Source organism: Phycodurus eques, chromosome 5, assembly GCF_024500275.1.
Source record: "Phycodurus eques isolate BA_2022a chromosome 5, UOR_Pequ_1.1, whole genome shotgun sequence".
NCBI lineage: Eukaryota > Metazoa > Chordata > Actinopteri > Syngnathiformes > Syngnathidae > Phycodurus > Phycodurus eques.
In genome coordinates this window covers 6,847,114-6,865,293 of record NC_084529.1, presented here as the reverse complement: position 1 = coordinate 6,865,293, position 18,180 = coordinate 6,847,114, and the positions used below count along the sequence as shown (strand labels likewise).

The 18,180-nt window shown below is 43.5% G+C and overlaps 1 protein-coding gene across 6 annotated transcripts in view; it reads left to right on the top strand.

Annotated features, from left to right (window-relative positions):
- The window catches only part of LOC133402936 (polypeptide N-acetylgalactosaminyltransferase 18-like), a 179,589-nt gene that overhangs the window by 110,658 nt on the left and 50,751 nt on the right, over window positions 1–18,180 (top strand). For 3 of the 6 annotated variants that reach the window (XR_009768587.1, XM_061677284.1, XM_061677280.1), the window contains 2 exons: window positions 9,832–10,017; window positions 16,096–16,233. The exons of 1 other annotated variant lie outside the window; for it this stretch is intronic. Coding sequence is in view for 4 of the 5 variants with exons in the window: in XM_061677284.1 (XP_061533268.1) it covers window positions 9,832–10,017; window positions 16,096–16,233 (324 nt within the window). In the remaining variant the exon portion in view is untranslated. The remainder of the gene's footprint in view (window positions 1–9,831; window positions 10,018–16,095; window positions 16,234–18,180) is intronic. 2 more of the 6 variants (XM_061677282.1, XM_061677281.1) reach the window with 1 other exon arrangement.

The window sequence follows — 18,180 nt, the reverse complement described above, 5'->3', positions numbered from 1 at the left end:
TGAAAAATGGCCACTTTCTATCGCATCTTTCATGCACTTCATGTCTTGCTTTTTTGATGCACCAGTAAGCCCATAAGCTAAAATTACCATGAACAAACATCCCTGAAGAGCAAAAGTTTCAACAAAAAGAATGTCGCAATTAAGAAGAAAATACCAAGAATCTTCACCACAACAGCTGATTCAAGTCTTCCCTGTTTAAAATGGTGACCATCTTCAGGTGTCACATTTATTATTTTTTTCTGTCTTATTTTACCCCCAGATGCGACCATCATGCAGGGCCATCTGATTCTGTGGACATAATCATAACTTCCACTTCTGCATGATAATGACTCCATGACAATATAATATTTATGTCATTGATATTCCTCTCACCTTGTTTCAATTGGTATTTGGGTACTTAGTTTTACTAGTACATGCAGGAGAACATAGATAATGGAATAATATAAAATCTAACAAAGTAAAGTGAAGATACAGAATTTTGCAGCAACGGCACTCTTTGGTGCATGGAGAAGACGAAGACAACGCCACAGAGGAAAGTGTGCCGGCAGGTTAAGCTCCGACAGTGTGGATTTCCAATGCCGCTCCCGTCGATTCATCTCGCAAATCTACGCTCTCTACCCAACAAAATGGATAAGCTTCATCTCCTCACAAAGACCAGTGAAGACTTTGCACCTTCTGCTGCCCTCAGCTTCACGGAGACTTGGCTTTGTGAACACATCCCCGACTATACCAACTATACCTAGCAGACCGCAACACAGAGCTATCGGGGAAAACAAAAGCTGGCGGAATATGCTTCTACATCAATGACAAATGGTGTACTGATGTCACGGAGCTCAGCACAAACTGCAGCCTGAACTTGGAGTCGCTGTTTTTGAACTGTAAGTCATTCTAGTCGCCCTATGAGTTTGCTTCATTCATACTTGCCGGTGTTTACATCCCGCCCCTTAACTAGCTACAAGTGATCATCTCCCCCCTCAAGCAGAGAACAACAAAGGACTGACTGACGACTTGAATACCTTCTACTGCTGATTTGGAAAGGACACTTTCACACATCTACCCAGCCACACCACCGACAACCACCATCACACCTCTGACTGAATAGGAACTGAAATGGAACAGGGAGTGAAACGGGTCTTCGAACAATTAAAGCTCAACAAAGGAGCAGGGCCAGAAAGTTTGTCCCCCTCCTGCCTAAAAGTCTGCACAGGCCAGCTCGCTCCGGTTTTCACATAGATCTTCAATAGATCTTTGGAACTGTGTGAAGTCCCATCCTACCTCAAATGCTCCACCATATTACCAGTCCAGTGGATGATGCAGTCAACATGGGACTGCACTTAATCCTGGAACACCTCGACGGCACAGGGACTTATGAGAGGATCCTGTTCGTGGACTTCAGGTCTGAGTTCAATACCATCATTCCCGAACTCCTTTTCTCTAAGCTTCTCCAGCTGAACGTCTCGCCTGTCATCTGTTAATGGATTTACAGCTTCCAGACAGGCAGGACACAGCAGGTGAGGCTGGGGAACACCACCTCATCCACATGCACCATCAGCACCGGGACCCCCAGGATGTGTCCTCTCTCCGCTCCTCTTCTCTCCCTACACGAACGACTGCACCTCAAACTCCTGAAGTCTGCAGGCGACACCAAAGTCATCAGCCTCATCAAAGACGGTGACAAGTCTGCGTATGGACAGGAAGTGGAGTGGCTGGAGTTTTGATGCGGCCAACACAACCTAGAGCTGAACACGCTCAAGATGGTAGAGAAGATCGTGGACTTCAGGAAACATCCTTCACCACAGCTGCCCCTCACGCTGTCCAACTGCCCTGTGTCAATCGTCAAGACCTTCAAGTTCCTGGGAATCACTGTTTCTCAGGACCTGCAGTGGGAGACAAACATCAACTCCATCCTCAAAAAGGGCCAGCAGACTATGTACTGTTTACGGCTTCTGAGGAAGCACAGGCTGCCACGGGAGCTGTCGAAGCAGTTCTATACAGCAGTCATTGAATTCCTTCTGTGTTCATCCATCAAAGTCTGGTTTGGTGCTGCGACAAAGAAGGACTGCTATGGACAGTCAAGGCTGGTGAAAAAACATATCAGTACTCCCCTACCCACTTTTGCTTCCAACTCCTTTCCTCAAGTAGACGCTATCGAACAATGCAAACTAAAACCAGGAGAGATTTCAACAACTTCTTCCATCTTCCCATTAACTTCTTAAACAGTTAACTTACAATTTAATTGTAACATGCTGCCAATTTTGCACATCTCTGTCAGGACATACATTATTCTTACACTCACTGCTTCATCATGCTGCACTATTTGCATTCTGTTGTTGATTACTATTGGCCACTTGTGTTTGAGAATTTTCTGCACCATTTGCAAAATTGTTTTACTGTACCAGATCATTGCACTATTAGTCACTTTAAACTGCTCTAAATTGCTTGAGGACTGCACAACTGCCATTATATCAGTGTCACTTTAATTGCTCAGTGACTCTCCACACCTGTTTTTGTCTTATGTCCTAAATGAATATTTTGTCTTTTTTGTCTTGAATATTTGGTCTGTCATGGTAAATAAGGAGCTGAGCCGAAAGACAAAGTTCTCAATTTACCAGTAGAGCTGCGTACCTCCCTTCACATATGGTCACGAGCTGTGGGTTGTGACCGAAAGAACAAGATTGCGGATACAAGCAGCCAAAATCAGTTTCCTCCACAGAGTGGTCTGGCTCTCCCTTAGAGATTGGGTGAAAAGCTCTGCATCCGGGGGGGTCTCAGAGTCGAGCCGCTGGCCCTCCGCATCGAGAGGAGCCTGATGAGGTGGTAACTCTAGAACCCCTTTACAAACCACATCTACCATTTCAAAGTGATTATATACCAGATATACAGCAGTTAAATCGATAAATATGATTCAGAATGCGCCTTCTGCTTTTTAGATCCAGCGCCTTCCGGTCTTCGGCTCTATTCGGCGCTGTGACGTAACACGAGCCAAACAGCCTGTTCATTCGGCATTGTGTGCTATTGTTCCATGCTGTTGTTCCCATGCTTGTATATTTGTTGTCGCATGATTTAGCAATGTCACAATGGTTATTGTGTGGCATTTGGTTGTACAAATGGTTCTGTCATGAACGGAACAGAGGATAGGACCCAAAAATGCATGACTCCAAACAAATGGACAGTTTAAAAAAAGAGAGGTTTAATATACAGGCAGAGGTCGGTACACAGGCAGGTCAATCCAAAAAGGGCAACAGTATCCAAAAACGTGAGGCAAAAAGGCGAGGTCGATAATCGGAACAGGGTCAGTCTTACTGTGAGTCTGTGACGTGGAAATGGAATGCTGGAACGCGCCGACAAGGTACAACGAACTGGCGACTAGAAAGAATGAAACACGAGGGGAAAACAACAACCGCAACACACACCGATGACCGCATCCAAAAACGGACCCAAAAATGCATGACTCCAAAACAAATGGACAGTTTAAAAAAAGAGAGGTTTAATATACAGGCAGAGGTCGGTACACAGGCAGGTCAATCCAAATAGGGCAACAGTATCCAAAAACGTGAAGCAAAAAGGCGAGGTCGATAATCGGAACAGGGTCAGTCTTACTGTGAGTCTGTGACGTGGAAACAAGGAATGCTGGAACGCGACGACAAGGTACAACGAACTGGCAACGAGAGGGAATGAGACATGAGGTTAAATACAATAGGAAATTAGGGTGAACGAGGCACAGGTGGTGAAGATGCTCACAGGAGCAGGTGTGTGTGAAACAGGGAGGAAGACAAAACCCGGAACACACACCCATGACAGTACCCCCCCACCCCCCTTAACGGCCGGCCCAGATGACCCTGGGGCCCCTTTATGCGCAACGTGGAAGTCCCGAATGAGCGAATTATCCATGATAAATACAGACAGCACCCATGAACGTTCCTCAGGCCCATAGCCCTCCCAGTCCACCAGATATTGAAATCCCCTCCGACGAGACGAGAACAGCCGCCTCACAGTGAAGACAGGGCCCCCATCCACAGACTGGGGGGGATGGGGGGGGGCTGGAAGGCGGGACCAGAGGGGATTCCTGGGCGGGCTTGAGCAGGCTGACATGAAAAGCAGGGTGGACCCGCATTGACCTTGGGAGCCTAAGCTTCACGGTAACAGGGTTGATGATCTTTGTGATGGGGAAGGGCCCAACGAACCTGGGAGCGAGCTTCCTGGACTCCACCCGGAGTGGAATATGTTTTGGTAGAGAGCCAAACTCTCTGACCCACTTTGTAGTTCAGCGCCAGTGTCCTTTGACGATCAGGAGCGGTTTTGTAGGACCGTCCTTGGCGCAGCAGCATCTGGCGGGCTCGATCCCAGGTCCTCCTGCAGCGTATCACCAAGGTCAATGCCGCTGGAACTGTGGACTCTGGGGCTATGGCAGGAAATAGAGATGGTTGGTAACCATGCACAACGTGAAAAGGCGATAGACCAGTGGATGCAGAGGGGAGAGAATGCAACCCAAACCAGTTTCTGAGACCAGGATCGTGGCTCCTGTGAAGCGAGACATCGGAGCCCAGAGTCCAGGTCCTGGTTCAGCCTCTCGGTTTGTCCGTTGGTTTCAGGGTGAAACCCAAATGACAGACTGACGGTAGCACCTATGAGATTGCGAAACTCCTTCCAAAATTGCGAAATTAATTGGGTACCCCTATCGGATACCACATTCTTGCTCCATAGTCTTTACGAAAAAAAACCCATGAATGACACGCGGCGGAATTGCGGCTCCATTCAGCAGTAGCCCACGCCTCCGCACGACCAGTCAGGTGGGAAATGACAAAAGCGATTTTTGCCCGCTCGGTGGGGAAGGCAGCTGCCTGCAGCTCAAAGTGGAGTTTGCACTGAGTGATGAACGGCTTAATATTCCCAGAATCTCCAGAGAACCTCTCCGGTCGAGAGAGCTGTGGGCAGACAGTAGCTGAGGTGGCAGGCGGCTGCATGGTGACTGCTTCACCTGGGAACAGTGGTACAGTGGTGGCATCGGATTCTGTGCAAGCTGGTTCCTTCTTCTGAAGTATATTCATTAGCACTTCAAACTGTGAGTCCACCTGTCTCATCATATTGTCCTGATGCTCTGACAGTCACTCTAGATGAAGGTGGAGTGCAGCAAGCTGCTCATCCTGCTTCGAGAGGCGTTGACCGTGCGCTTGAAGGGCTTTGCGCACCGGGTCTGAGTCTGCTGGGTCCATATTATGGCCAGTTTGTTCTGTCATGAACGGAACGTAGGATGGGACCCAAAAATGCACGACTCCAAAACAAATGGACAGTTTCACAAAAGAGAGGTTTAATATACGGGCAGAGGTCGGTACACAGGCAGGGAATCCAAAAAAGGCAACAGTATCCAAAAACGTGAGGCAAAAAGGCGAGGTCGATAATCGGAACAGGGTCAGTCTTACTGTGAGTCTGTGACGTGGAAACAAGGAATGCTGGAACGCGACGACAAGGTACAACGAACTGGCGACTAGAAAGAATGAGACACGAGGTTAAATGCAAGGGGTAATTAGGGTGAACGAGGCACAGGTGGTAAAGATGGTCTCAGGAGCAAGTGTGTACGAAACAGGGGGAAAACAATAACCGGAACGCACACCCATGACAGGTTCAGGCAGTGGCAAGACTTTTTTTTGGCTTTCTAAGTGAAAAAGGAATACGTGACCAGTGGATAGGGAAAGTCGATCGACGGGGGAATAAAGGTGGGCAGGTATGGGTGCCGAGCAAGCATTCCAAACTCTGTGCTGATCACTTCGAACTGCCGTGTTTTGAGAAAGACTTAGCAGAAAGCATTTGGTACAGAGGTAGAGGCTGAAACTATTTATCCTACGGCCATCACGACCTCAACCGCTAGCAAAAGAACTAAATCTCGCAGCCGCCACGGTGCCGCAACGCACACAAAAGATGAGGAGTTCCTTGTATATACCTACGACTCTATTATGGTTACTCACTAGGCAGTAGAAAATAAAGACCCAAGCAGTACTTTTCAGTACTGTCGTCTATACTTTTGCCTTTATGACAAGCCAACAGGCGCGGCAAAGACTTTCTCTGTGGCGTGTTATAACGCTACTCGAGCGAGGGGCACACAATATATAGGAATACTGCATACTATGTAAAAGCTTGAGCTGTGTCATTGAAACATATATGAATATATAATATGTATAGTTGTGCTAAAAAATATTGGCACCCCTGGGGTGCCATTATTTCAAGTCATGACTGTATAAAAAGACATACCATCACATCGACCCAGTGGCCACTTTCTTTTTCTGTTGTACAGCTGCTACTTGGCTGCCCGTCGTCGTCACTGTCAGGTTCCGACCTCCTGATCATCTTAAACGTACGGTTTGACAATGGCAAGTTCAGTCAGGTGCTCCTGTACGTCAAAATCCTCCTCCTCCTCATATTCCAACACCTTGTTCACCATTGCGTATAATGTATAGCGCGTTGTGTCTGTCAATTGCAACGTCACTTTCGGTAGCCCTTGCGGTGGATAGAGTAACCATACCCTGCTGTCTAGAGCTTCGGGTATGTTCGGGGAGGTCTCGATGCGCGTAATAAAAGCCTCATTTTTAGCTAAACTGTAGTTGAAAACCTCCTGGACGTTAACGTGCATGTATTACATAACCTATAAACAATGCAAATATGAATTTTAACTGACCCCATAACATCTTTGTCATCTGACCTTGAAACTGCTGCCCCCGTGACCTGACCCTGGATAAGCGGAAGAAAATGGATGGATGGATGGATGGATGAATGGATGATTACACGCATATTGTGTTTATATAACCTTTATTAAAGAATGCCAAGCATCTGTCAGCTTAAATAGTCCTGCATAAGGTTCTACCATGGCAAATCTACCTACCCTCATTTATAGTGCTCTTCACAACCATCAGCGTGCATTTGAGTGACATAAAGAGACAAAAAAAAAACATTACAGTTTTTGTTCAAACGATATTAGTGGTATGCATTATGGCACAGTTAATTAATTTGATCTGATACTATAAGCTCTATTTGGTGTATGAATATAGATTTCTTAAACTTGGAAAAGGCTTAAAATGTCCCAATGGTTTGGGTCAATGGTTGTTTAAGAGCCTTTTTTAACAGGCTAAATTTAGCCATTTTGAATATCAGTATTATTTACTTAAAAAGTATGTATTGCAATAAGCTTTGTGCTTAGCCCTTTGACAAGCACGAGATCTGTGTCGTACAAAGAGATGTCAAAGTTCTTATGTAATGTTCACACCCACTTTGTTTTTTTCTTTTCCAATGAGAACTATTTGCATTGCCAAAAGGCACATTCATTTAAGGACATCTTTATTAATAAACCTTTTGTTTGCTAAACAGGGAATCAAATAATATAATAGATAAAGTTCAGTATTACGTAACAAATACACAACCAAACAACACCCCACTGTGACAGTAAACCTTTAAGTCATGCTTGCTTGTTAAGCATAAAGCAGAATTGTTAACTTTCTTATAACAATAATTGTTCCTTACCACCTTGTTGACAAAATGCCTTTTTGAACAACAAAAAACGTTCCCCGAAATGAGCAACTATTGGAGAAACTGTGTTTTTGCAACGTGGGAACTATTCCCAAATTCCTGATTCAGTTAATGTTTTGGGTGCCGAAAGAAGACTCAGCTGTGGGTCGTACGTTCAAACGGCCCAGGAACCCTTTCCTTAGGGGCAGGGTCTTCTTAGTGAACATTACTTTGCATCAATCAAGAATAAATTCTCAGTCAGACAGATCATGGTAATCCGCAAAGGTTTGATCAAGGCAATGGGACTGTTCTTGTTTGTTGAAGATATTTCACCTTTAATCCAAAAAACTGTTTCAAAATTTAAGGTGTAGAGTCTCGATATTTATGCCTCAGTGGGTCTGTCCCCTGGGAGTGGTCAACAATAGGTTGTTGTTGTTGAAACAATGAATGTTTCTAAAAACGAAAACACAACTGTGCCATGTGTCACGAAGCAAAGTAGGATGTGAATAGGATTGGACCCAAGAGCAGACTGAGGTGGAGGGAGTAGATTTAGAATTTTTTATTGCAGGTTGGCTCAGGGTAATAGCCAAAGCAAGGTGGAAGACCGTCGGGACGAGGAACAAGCAGGAAGCGGGAACGTGAGCAGGTGGGGTAGCTTGGCGGCGTGGCTGGAGCAGTCAGCGAGATGGGGAAGGCACGGGAGGAACACTGGAGACGGGGAAGAACACAATCGGGTGAGCAGGGTGAGTAGGATAATTACTATCGTATCACAAAACCTGGGAGTGCGAGAGTCGGCCGGTGAGCCACAAGCAAACGTCAATACTCAGACGAAGGCTGCAGGACTTGACAGGCTTTAAATGCAGGCAGTAATCAGTGCTGCTTGAAGTCAGGTTCACTGCACAGGTAATGCTGATTGCTAGGGAGACAGAGGGGGAGAGGGAGAGACAAGGCACAAAGCGCCACCCAAGCTCCAAAAGAGGAACTGCAGGGCATGGATCATGACACCATGTGGCTCAACAGTCTCCCCCATTGTGGCCAATATAAACATAGATGTCATGGAAAGAAAAGCACTGGACTCTTTTCGAGGAGCTAACCCCAGCCACTGGGTCAGGTATGTTGATGGCACATGGGTTAAGATAAAAGCCTGCAAAGTAGATTTGTTTACTGAACACATCAAATCTGTGGATATATTGGTTTCATTCGGGCCTTTGTCAATTCCACCAAGAGAAGAACAGAAACTACACCTGAGCATGAAAACAGAAACAGGAGGCGAAATGGTGGTCCCCTATGTGGCTGCTCTGTCAGAGAAACCCAAAAGGTTTTTCTCCAAACATAACATACCAATGTATTTCAAACCCACTAACATGTTCAGACAAACGCTGGTTCACCCCAGTGACAAAATACAGAGACGCAAACTCAGTAATGTTGTTTATGCAGGGCAGTGCAGAGAGGAGTGCAATGACCTCTATATTGGAGAGACTAAGCAGCCGCTGCTCAGGTGCATGACGCAACACGGGCGCCTATTTCGGGTCCGGAATCAGCGGTTCATTTGCATCTTAAGAAGAAGGGGCATTTCTTCAAGGACAACAACGTCCGAGTTCTGGATAGAGATGACTACTTGTTTGAAAGAGGTGTAAAAGAAGCCATCTATGTCAAACTAGGAAAGACTTCTCTAAACAGAGGAGGAGGTTTGAGGAATCACCCATCATTTGCCCTTAACAATGCCCTCACATCTCTCCCACCCAAAGATTCAAAGGGAAGAGTTGCTCTAATGAGCTGTTTTGTCACAAGACAAGTGAATGACTGATTGGTATGCAGGACGGTCTTTTTATTAACCACTCTGGGCAACATAAACAACCTATTGTTGACCAACCCCAAGGAGCACAACCACTTTGGCATAAATAGGGAGATGCCACACCTAAAATGTAGAACTGAATAAGCCTTTTGAATTAAAAGGAAAATGTCTTCAACAAACAAGAACAGTCCAATTGCCTTGATTCAACCTTTGCAGATTGAATTTATCAACTAACTGATTATTATGCCCAACCCCATTGTAAACAATTTATTTTTCTTCTTTATCTAGACAGGAATGTCATATGTGCGTCATTATCCTGAAGTTTGTTTGAATGAAAAAACAAACAACAATGAAATGTAAAGTTATTACTGTATGTTGGCCTCTCCCCAGGTTGTAACTTGTAACACCAGTAGTGTCCTGTATGTCTTTCTGCCTCTGTCTGTCTCTGTCTGTCTGTCTGTCTATCTGTCTGTCTGTCTGTCTATCTATCGATCGATCGATCGATCTATCTATCTATCTATCTATCAAACTATCAAACTAAGGTATGGCAGTGTGGTGGCAGCGTGGAGGTACTTCCCTGCTCCAGGATTGCTCACATCGAGAGAGCTCATAAGCCTTACACAGAAAACCTGACAGCCCTCGTACGTCGAAATGCTTTAAGAGTGGCCGAGGTCTGGATGGACAGCTATAAGAGTCATGTCTACATGGCCTGGAATGTTCCATTTCAGGTACAGTATTTGAATGTAGTCAGAGGTGGGTATAGTAGCCAAATATTGGATACAAGTAAGAGTACTGTTACTTTAAAATAATATGACTCAAGTAAAAAGTACTCCTCCAAATATTTACTTGAGTATGAGTAAGAAAGTACTCAGTGAAAAAACTACTCAAGTAAAGTGTAACTGGTGAGTAACTTATGATATTTTTTTTAAAATGAGAGCGAGAACATCAAATACAAAAATAATAATATATGGGATTCCACACACAGACACCTGCCACCATTTAAATGTTTAAGTGCCCAAAAACCAACAACACATGCATTGGGCCCGACAGAAATATATATTTTTTTGTTTTGTTTCTTTTTTTTGTTTTATGATTCACTTAAATGACTGAATGAAGAAGCTGTTTGCTGACCAGACTTATTGATAGTTTGTGTGTGTGTGTGTGTTTGTTTGTGTTTGTGTGAGTGCGTGCGAGAGAAAGAGGAATTACAGCATGGCACGTATCCCCAAAGAAACATGTTTTACAGTGACTTACGACCATCAAAATTGGCCTAACGTTGCCAGATGCACTGCCAAAACAACAATAGAAACATCTGTTTTCTCAAGTGGGCTGAATATCAACATTTGGGCAGACACAAGACTATACTGCATCATAAAGCTGTTGTTTTTCAGTCTGTAAGCGCAGCTGATGTTTTCCGCCAAAATAAATCACTTTGGTTGGCCCGTGAAAGCTTTGTGTGCGGTCATGTGGTTGCCTTGTGCTATCTGATTAGTGAATTGGTTTCAAATGATACAAGTGGTAATGTTGGATTGGCCCAACGGCGCCCGATGCGGAAGTCGAGCATTAAGTCTGAAAATAGATCACGCATGCAATAATTGATAAATAAAAGTACCGAGCGGCATGTCGATCATTGTAACATAGTAAAAGTATTGATTCGTCTTAAAATAAACGCTTCCGTAAAAGTAAAAAGTATGGTGCATTCAAACTACTCTGACAAGTGTTAGTTGCGGTATGTTACTTAAGGAAATGTAACGGAGTACATGTAGTGCGTTACTACCCAGCTCAGAATGTGGTAGAAAACAGTTAAACAGCGAAACTGAAGTTTATAATTGACAGATAATATTTTTGTGTTTCATAAGAGTTTGAACCGATTCGTCGACTTTTCTACTCCGCATCAATGTTTAAAGCTTGAAGTCAACTAATCGCTAATCATATTTTTGGCATCTTGTCTTCCAATCAGCCAATTTATAGAGGACATTCGACTCGCCCGTCTGCTGCCGTCACCCGACTATAACGCTCTGTGTAGCGGTGAAATGTCCGGCCAACAAGGTAACAGTTTTCATACGTCTGGTCATAAAATAAAAAAATAAGTTGCTTATGGGAGAGCATAGCAGTTGCTTGCTAGCTTGAGCTATTCTGATCGCCGCTATTCTTAAAAGATTCATACCAGCGGGACCACAGGACTGGCAGCAAGGACCAAGGTCAGCAGTGCGAAGTGAAGCTCCATGTTTGTCATCTAAATGTTATTTCCAATAATGCATGGGCCACAACTGTGTAATTACAAGAACTTTAATCATATCAAAACACGTACCAACATCACCAGACAGTATATGGCAACACTTGTCACAGTACGACAAAGGGCCGTACTATGCTACAAGCATGTGGAAAAATTCTGCCAAAAATGACACTAGTAGCACAGTAATTTGCAAGACAAACATGCGTAGGGCTCCAAGTAATTACAACAGATACATTCAGCATCATGATGAGTAGTATTTTTAATCATTTGTTTTTGTTTCTCTGCCAGTCTGACAAAATATCGCTTCATGTGAAACCAGTCCATGGCACAAAAAAGGTTGAGGACCACTGTACTGTGAAGAAATATCAATGACATTAATTGACTTGGACTCGACTCTCATCACATAATAGTCAACTACAAAAAATCTTGTCGTTCAACCCCGAGTGTTTGACTGCTTCATTCACATTGACGGTGAGGTATTATTGTTAAATAGTGACTCTGTGACTTTCAGCAATGTTAATGTTATTTTCCGTAATTAGAAAACAGGCTTTTTTACTCCCAAACATTTTCATCTGAAATGATAAATGGGGCCAGCACGGTGGACGACTGGTTAGCACATCTGCCTCACAGTTCTGAGGACTGGGGTTCAAATCCCGGCCCCGCCTGTGTGGAGTTTGCATGTTCTCCCCGTGCCTGGGTGGGTTTTCTCTGGGCACTCCGATTTCCTCCCACATCCCAAAAACATGCATGGTAGGTTGATTGAAGACTCTAAATTGCCCATAGGTGTGAATGTGAGTGCGAATGGTTGTTTGTTTCTATGTGCTCTGTGATTGGTTGGCGACCGGTTCAGGGTGTACCCCGCCTCCCCGCCCGAAGATTGCTGGGATAGGCTCCAGCACGCCCGCAACCCTAGTGAGGATAATCGGTACAGAAAATTGATGGATGGAAGATCCACAAAGGTTGAAACAAGACAGCAGGACTGTTCTTGTTTGTTGAAAATGTTTCACATTTCTAAATACAATATTAGGTGTGGAGTCTCCACATATATGCCTAGTGAGGATAAGCGGTAAGGAAAATGGATGGATGGATGGATGATAAATGGGGGTCCAGACTCCTAAGCATTTCAGATGAGCAAATCTGTTCCATCACTTCCTAAGTAGCACACCCTTGGGGAACACAACGCTCGCCAAGGCAGCCTACTTCCCTCATATTGTCAATGCAAGTGTAATGAGATAGCAAGTGTTCCTTGTTGTCTGAGCAGCAAGCATCTTGTCACACGTCCAAATCCTCCCTTGGGATTTGCTTCAATTTGGGAAATTATTTGTGTGCAGAAATAGACACAATACCGCAATACAAATTCTAAAGAAAACCTCTGAGCATGGCAGTCAGCTGGCAATAAATGAAACACTGGAGGTTTGAGCTTTCTCTAGAGGCCTTGGTAAGATGATCAACTCGCAAACATCTTGCTGTGTGTAATCCTAGGAAAAATCTTTTCAAAAACATCCGAAAGATCTTTTAATCTTTTCATTATATTTAACAGACTCATCCCAAAATGCAGTGTGCTCTTTCTCTATCACTCCTTTATATGGTTACGTGAAAGTAGGCCCTGTACTTACTGTTTACATTGAATTGTACTGAACAACAAAAGTTATATTTAAACCTTTTTGTCTTTCTTAATGAATTTCCCCTTCAGGTTAAAGGCATCAAAATAAAAAAAATATACATGGTAAAAACATCATTAGCGTAAGTCAGTGTTTCCGAACCTTCACTTAGCCAAGGCACATATTTTACATGAGAACAATTTCGCAGCACACCACCAAAACAAACCAAAGGTATACTGTATATACTCAAATAATGAGATTCTTGTCTGTATTTACTCACAAATATACCTACTCTGTGAGAACTCTAGACTTATTTAATAGAACACAAAACTAATATTCTGTTGTATGTATTGCTTGAGGTGAGCTTTACTTACATTTCGACTGGAGGCTGACCTGACCGCAGTCATTGTTCATACAGTGTAATTAATGCCATCCATCCATCCATTTTCTTCCGCTTATCCAAGGTCGGGTAGCGGGGGCAGTAGCTTTAGCAGGGAGGCCCAGACTTCCCTTTTCCCAGCCACTTCATCCAGCTCTTCCGAGGGCATCCAGAGGCGTTCCCAGGCCAGCCGAGAGACATAGTCTCTCCAGCGTCTCCTGGGTCATTATTCCCCGGGGTCTCCTCCCAGTGGAACGCGCCCGGAACACCTCACCGGGGAGTTGTTCAGGAGGCATCCTAATCAGATGCCCAAGCCACCTCATCTGGCTCCTCTCAATGCAGAGGAGCAGCGGCTCTACTCTGAGCACTCCCGGATGACCAAGCTTCTCACCCTATCTCCAAGGGAGAGCCTGGACACCCTGGTAATGTTTTTATGCTAGTTTTAGATGGTTTAACAGATTAGTTGTGTTACCCTGCGGGGCAGACAACTCTGTTGCATTCTTTACATATGACTTCTTGTGTAACGTCACGTGCCTTGAAGCAAAACATGTCCAACAAATAGATGTTGATCCCTTTTCGAGCCATGATGATCCTCATCTCCAATTTTTGCTGTACTAGTTGCTTCTCTTGGCATGACTCACTCTCGTGAGTCCCACCGAGACCCTAACCCTAACCCCCCACTGCAGGGTGTGCTTGGTGCCGCTTGCTTGTTGTTTTGGCAGCTTAATGAAGCCTTAACCATGCATTTGCAGCCTGGTGGATGGCTGACTACTGTTTAGAAAGTGCGTCCGCATTTTAAATGTGAAAATCATTACCCAAGTAACAGGTTAATTTAATCATGGCAGCCAAAATTGTAATCACAATTACAATTTGATTAACTGTGCAGCCCCAGTGGACTTTTATCCTCGTTAGCTGTTTTAGGCAAAGTCCCTATGATTGCTGTACGTTGTTGTGTGGGGCCCCGGAGGCTGTATAACATACACTAGTCTAAAACAGTTTGATTGTCTGACTCTTGTTCTTTTCACATGCGAATACTGTAGTGATATGATAAGTGTCGCCTGGACACAAGTGGGCACTGTTGTATAAGGAAGTTCACCCTACATGGTGTTAAAACGGATGGATTTTTGCCAACATGGATGGATTAAAAGCACCAGACACACTGCGATTGGAAAGAAACATTGCAGACAACTAGTGGCTAGTATTATTTCACTGCGACCAGCATTGATATTAAGACTCAAAAGCTACAGAGCAGCACATTACTACAGGTCATCGGAGATAAAGCTCTTGAAATCCACCACCACACTTTTTTTTTTTTTTTGTAAGGGAAATGTAATTATATGATAAGGGTCACCTAGATACAAGGGGGCACTGTTGCGTGCTGGAGCCTATCCCAGCTATCTCCAGGCGAGAGGCGGGGTACACCCTGAACTGTTCGCCAGCCAATCACAAGGCACATAGAAACAAACCATTCACACTCACATTCACACCTATGGACAATTTAGACTCTTCAATTACCCTACAATGTAGGTTTTTGGGATGTTGGAGGAAACCAGAGTACCCAGAGAAAACCCAAACAGACACGGGGAGAACATGCAAACTCCACAAAGGCAAGGCCGGATTTGAGCCTGGGCCCTCAGAAATGTGAGGCAGATGTACTAACCAGTCGTCCACCGTTCCGTTGAAGTGGACATGCTTGAATTAAACACTTCTATATAGCACTCAAAGGAGCCGGTCATTATTTCATTACATGGTGTCAGAACAGACAGATCATGAATCGAATCGAGATCGTAAAATCTCCCAGGAAAATCACAATTAAATATTTTCCTAAAATCGTTCAGCCCGAGCCTCAAGGAGCTGAATAGTAAACACAAATAGCGGGCTGACAAGAGCAGAACGAGACAAAGACATAACGTGCAGACTGGGAAGGCATGAACAAAGGACAGGAGAACAACATAATATAAAACAAAACTAAATCCAATGGAAACACAATGCAAAAATGGAGACCATGAAAACATGTAAACAATCACATTCTAACTGTTGCCTTCTCTTGGCAAAAGTTCTGTTCGTCCAATCCATTGGTCAGTTCATATTTTACTGAAGTCACTGAAATGATTTAAATTACTGTACAATTGCTGCAACTTTTAGTTTGTCCCATCAGGGGTCACCACAGTGAAACGCTCGCATGATTTGTTTGGAACGGTTTTTATGTTCGATGTCCTGAATGATGCAACCGAGCCATATTTTAATCAGGACTTTGTAGCGGCTATGTATTTAAGCACTGGCCGGGAATCAAACCCACACTGCACGAAAGGCCGCAGGATGAACCACTACACTACAAGTGCAAATACGTTCAAGTACAGTAATTCACTCAAATGGATTTGATGAAGCTTTGCAAGATTAGCTAACATGATTTATTTTCCCTTATGCTGACCAAAGGGTTTTTGTGATTTTGAAATTGTGTGTTCAACTGCAAATTTTACAACTTTAGAAACATTTGACTTGGAGGTTCCACTGTTTAATGGCATTTTTCTTGTTATTATAGAGGAAACCAATGTGTAATTTGAGGTCTTTCATATACTTCTTTCAATAGAACTCAGGAATAGATATTGGTGACATTTCTGAGAGAAGAGCTCTACGATCCAAACTCAAGTGTCAACCATTCAGCTGGTTCCTTGCCAATATCTACCCCGAGCTCCGATCCTACAGCAACACGGTTGCTTATGGAGTGGTGAGATTAATTTGGTATTTTTCAACTATGCATTCTATGGGATATGTTATTTTATTTTATTTAAATACACCATGAAGTCAAAAAAAATCATTCACCGTAATTAGGACAGCAACCATGCATTAACCCATTGGTTCTCAACTGTTGACACCCTGGGATCCACATTTTGAAGCCTGATTTCACATACTTTGAGATTTTTTTTATCCATTCATTCATTGTCCATCTTGTTAAGAAGACAATTCTCTGTAATGTGTCAAATTTCCGAGACGTTTTTTTGGTCTGTTTGGTTTTACTTTTAAGAGCTTGTTGATAGCTACTGCTAGTTCAGATTTTTTTTCTGCAATGCCACAATATTTTTAAACATAACAATTCATGCTTACATGTTTAAAGTGCATTTCAGAGCACCTTATTAAGAAACTGAGGATGTGCATGTACAAAATTTTATATCTTATATCTTTTATATCTCTTCTTACTGTATATCGTTTATATCTCCTCTTTTAAGGAAAGCGTAACATCAGTAGTTTGTCTTCTGTTTAGGAAATGAAGGGTGCAGACTAAAGGAACTGTAACAGTTTTTAACAGTCTGAATTATGCTATGAATTTTGTCTACTTGTCCAGGACCCACTTTTGGGTCCCGATTCCATCCTTTTAAGAATCAAAGTGTAGCTCTTGGACATAAAATTTGTGAATAGGTTTTGTGAGCATTTCCCTAACCATGAGCATACAGTTAGGTCCTGAAGTATATAGACATCAGCTTTTTGATGATTTTGTATTATGTTGGATTGTATTAATAAAAATAAAAGTGTCGACAGTTTCACAAAAATAGGGCATTCATCACTTGGGAATTACATCTATATTATGCAAAATACTGTACCTTCATTTCATGGGTCTCTAGGGAAAAGTTAATTGGCAAGGTGCGGTCCGCTTCCCTATTACTTCAAGGCAAATTAAGCAGCCAAGTCTGATATTAGGTACTGAGTTGACATTTAAGAAAAAAACACAGCAGTGCAGCAAAGCATGTGATTAGCATATCTGCATCATATAGTCAGATGTTCTGGATTTGAACGTAAGCCTTTGTGTGTTGAGGTTGCCCGTTGTCGTCATTGCGTGGGGTTTCTTCAATACGCCAGTACTTCCTCCAAAAGCATGCTTGTTAAGGTAACGCTCTGCTTGCTTCACCTCTGTTTACATAGTTTTCTTGCTCATGAGCTTGTTTTTCCTTGGAAAAAAATTAGAAGCAGCGACTCCTGGATATTTTTAAACCTTTGGGACTGCACCTTTTTTGTAGATACAGTCAGTTGTTGCGATATTACAATATTTTCTGATACCCTCTCACCATTACGTAAGCGTGGCCTGCTAATTAGCACAAGCCTGCTATTAGCAACAAGACCAGCAATCTAGATGCCTCCCTTTTCCACTGAGGACTGCTGCAGAGGATGTCAATCCTGGACACGAAAATCCACTGTCTTGAAGTGTATGTGGATGTAAATGGACAGTCGGGGAATGAAACCACTCTACAGATGCCTAAAAAATGGTGAGCAGAAGTGTGCAGACAGCCACTTAGCTCAACAAAGACGACGGATCTGGACTGTGGAAAGGGTAATGGATCATCCAGGAGTTCTCCCTGGAATTTACTGGGAACAAAGCCCAAAGATATGGGACAACATCTAAAAGGGAGGACACAACACCAGCAGATTACTGAGGAATCCGGCTGGCCTGCGTTGGGTGCTGCTTCAACCCCTAGTGAGCGGCCGTGGATGGTCGCTACAGCGAAGGGCAAGAAAAAAGGACACGAGTCAATGCAAAACATTGACATCAGACTTACAAATAGATTTGAGCCACTTTTACAAGACCCTGGCCAAGAATGCTCATCCCCCACCACCACTGAAAGGTATGAAACTAAATCATACAAGTAAAAAATGGCACCCCAAACATTAATAGTTGGTGATG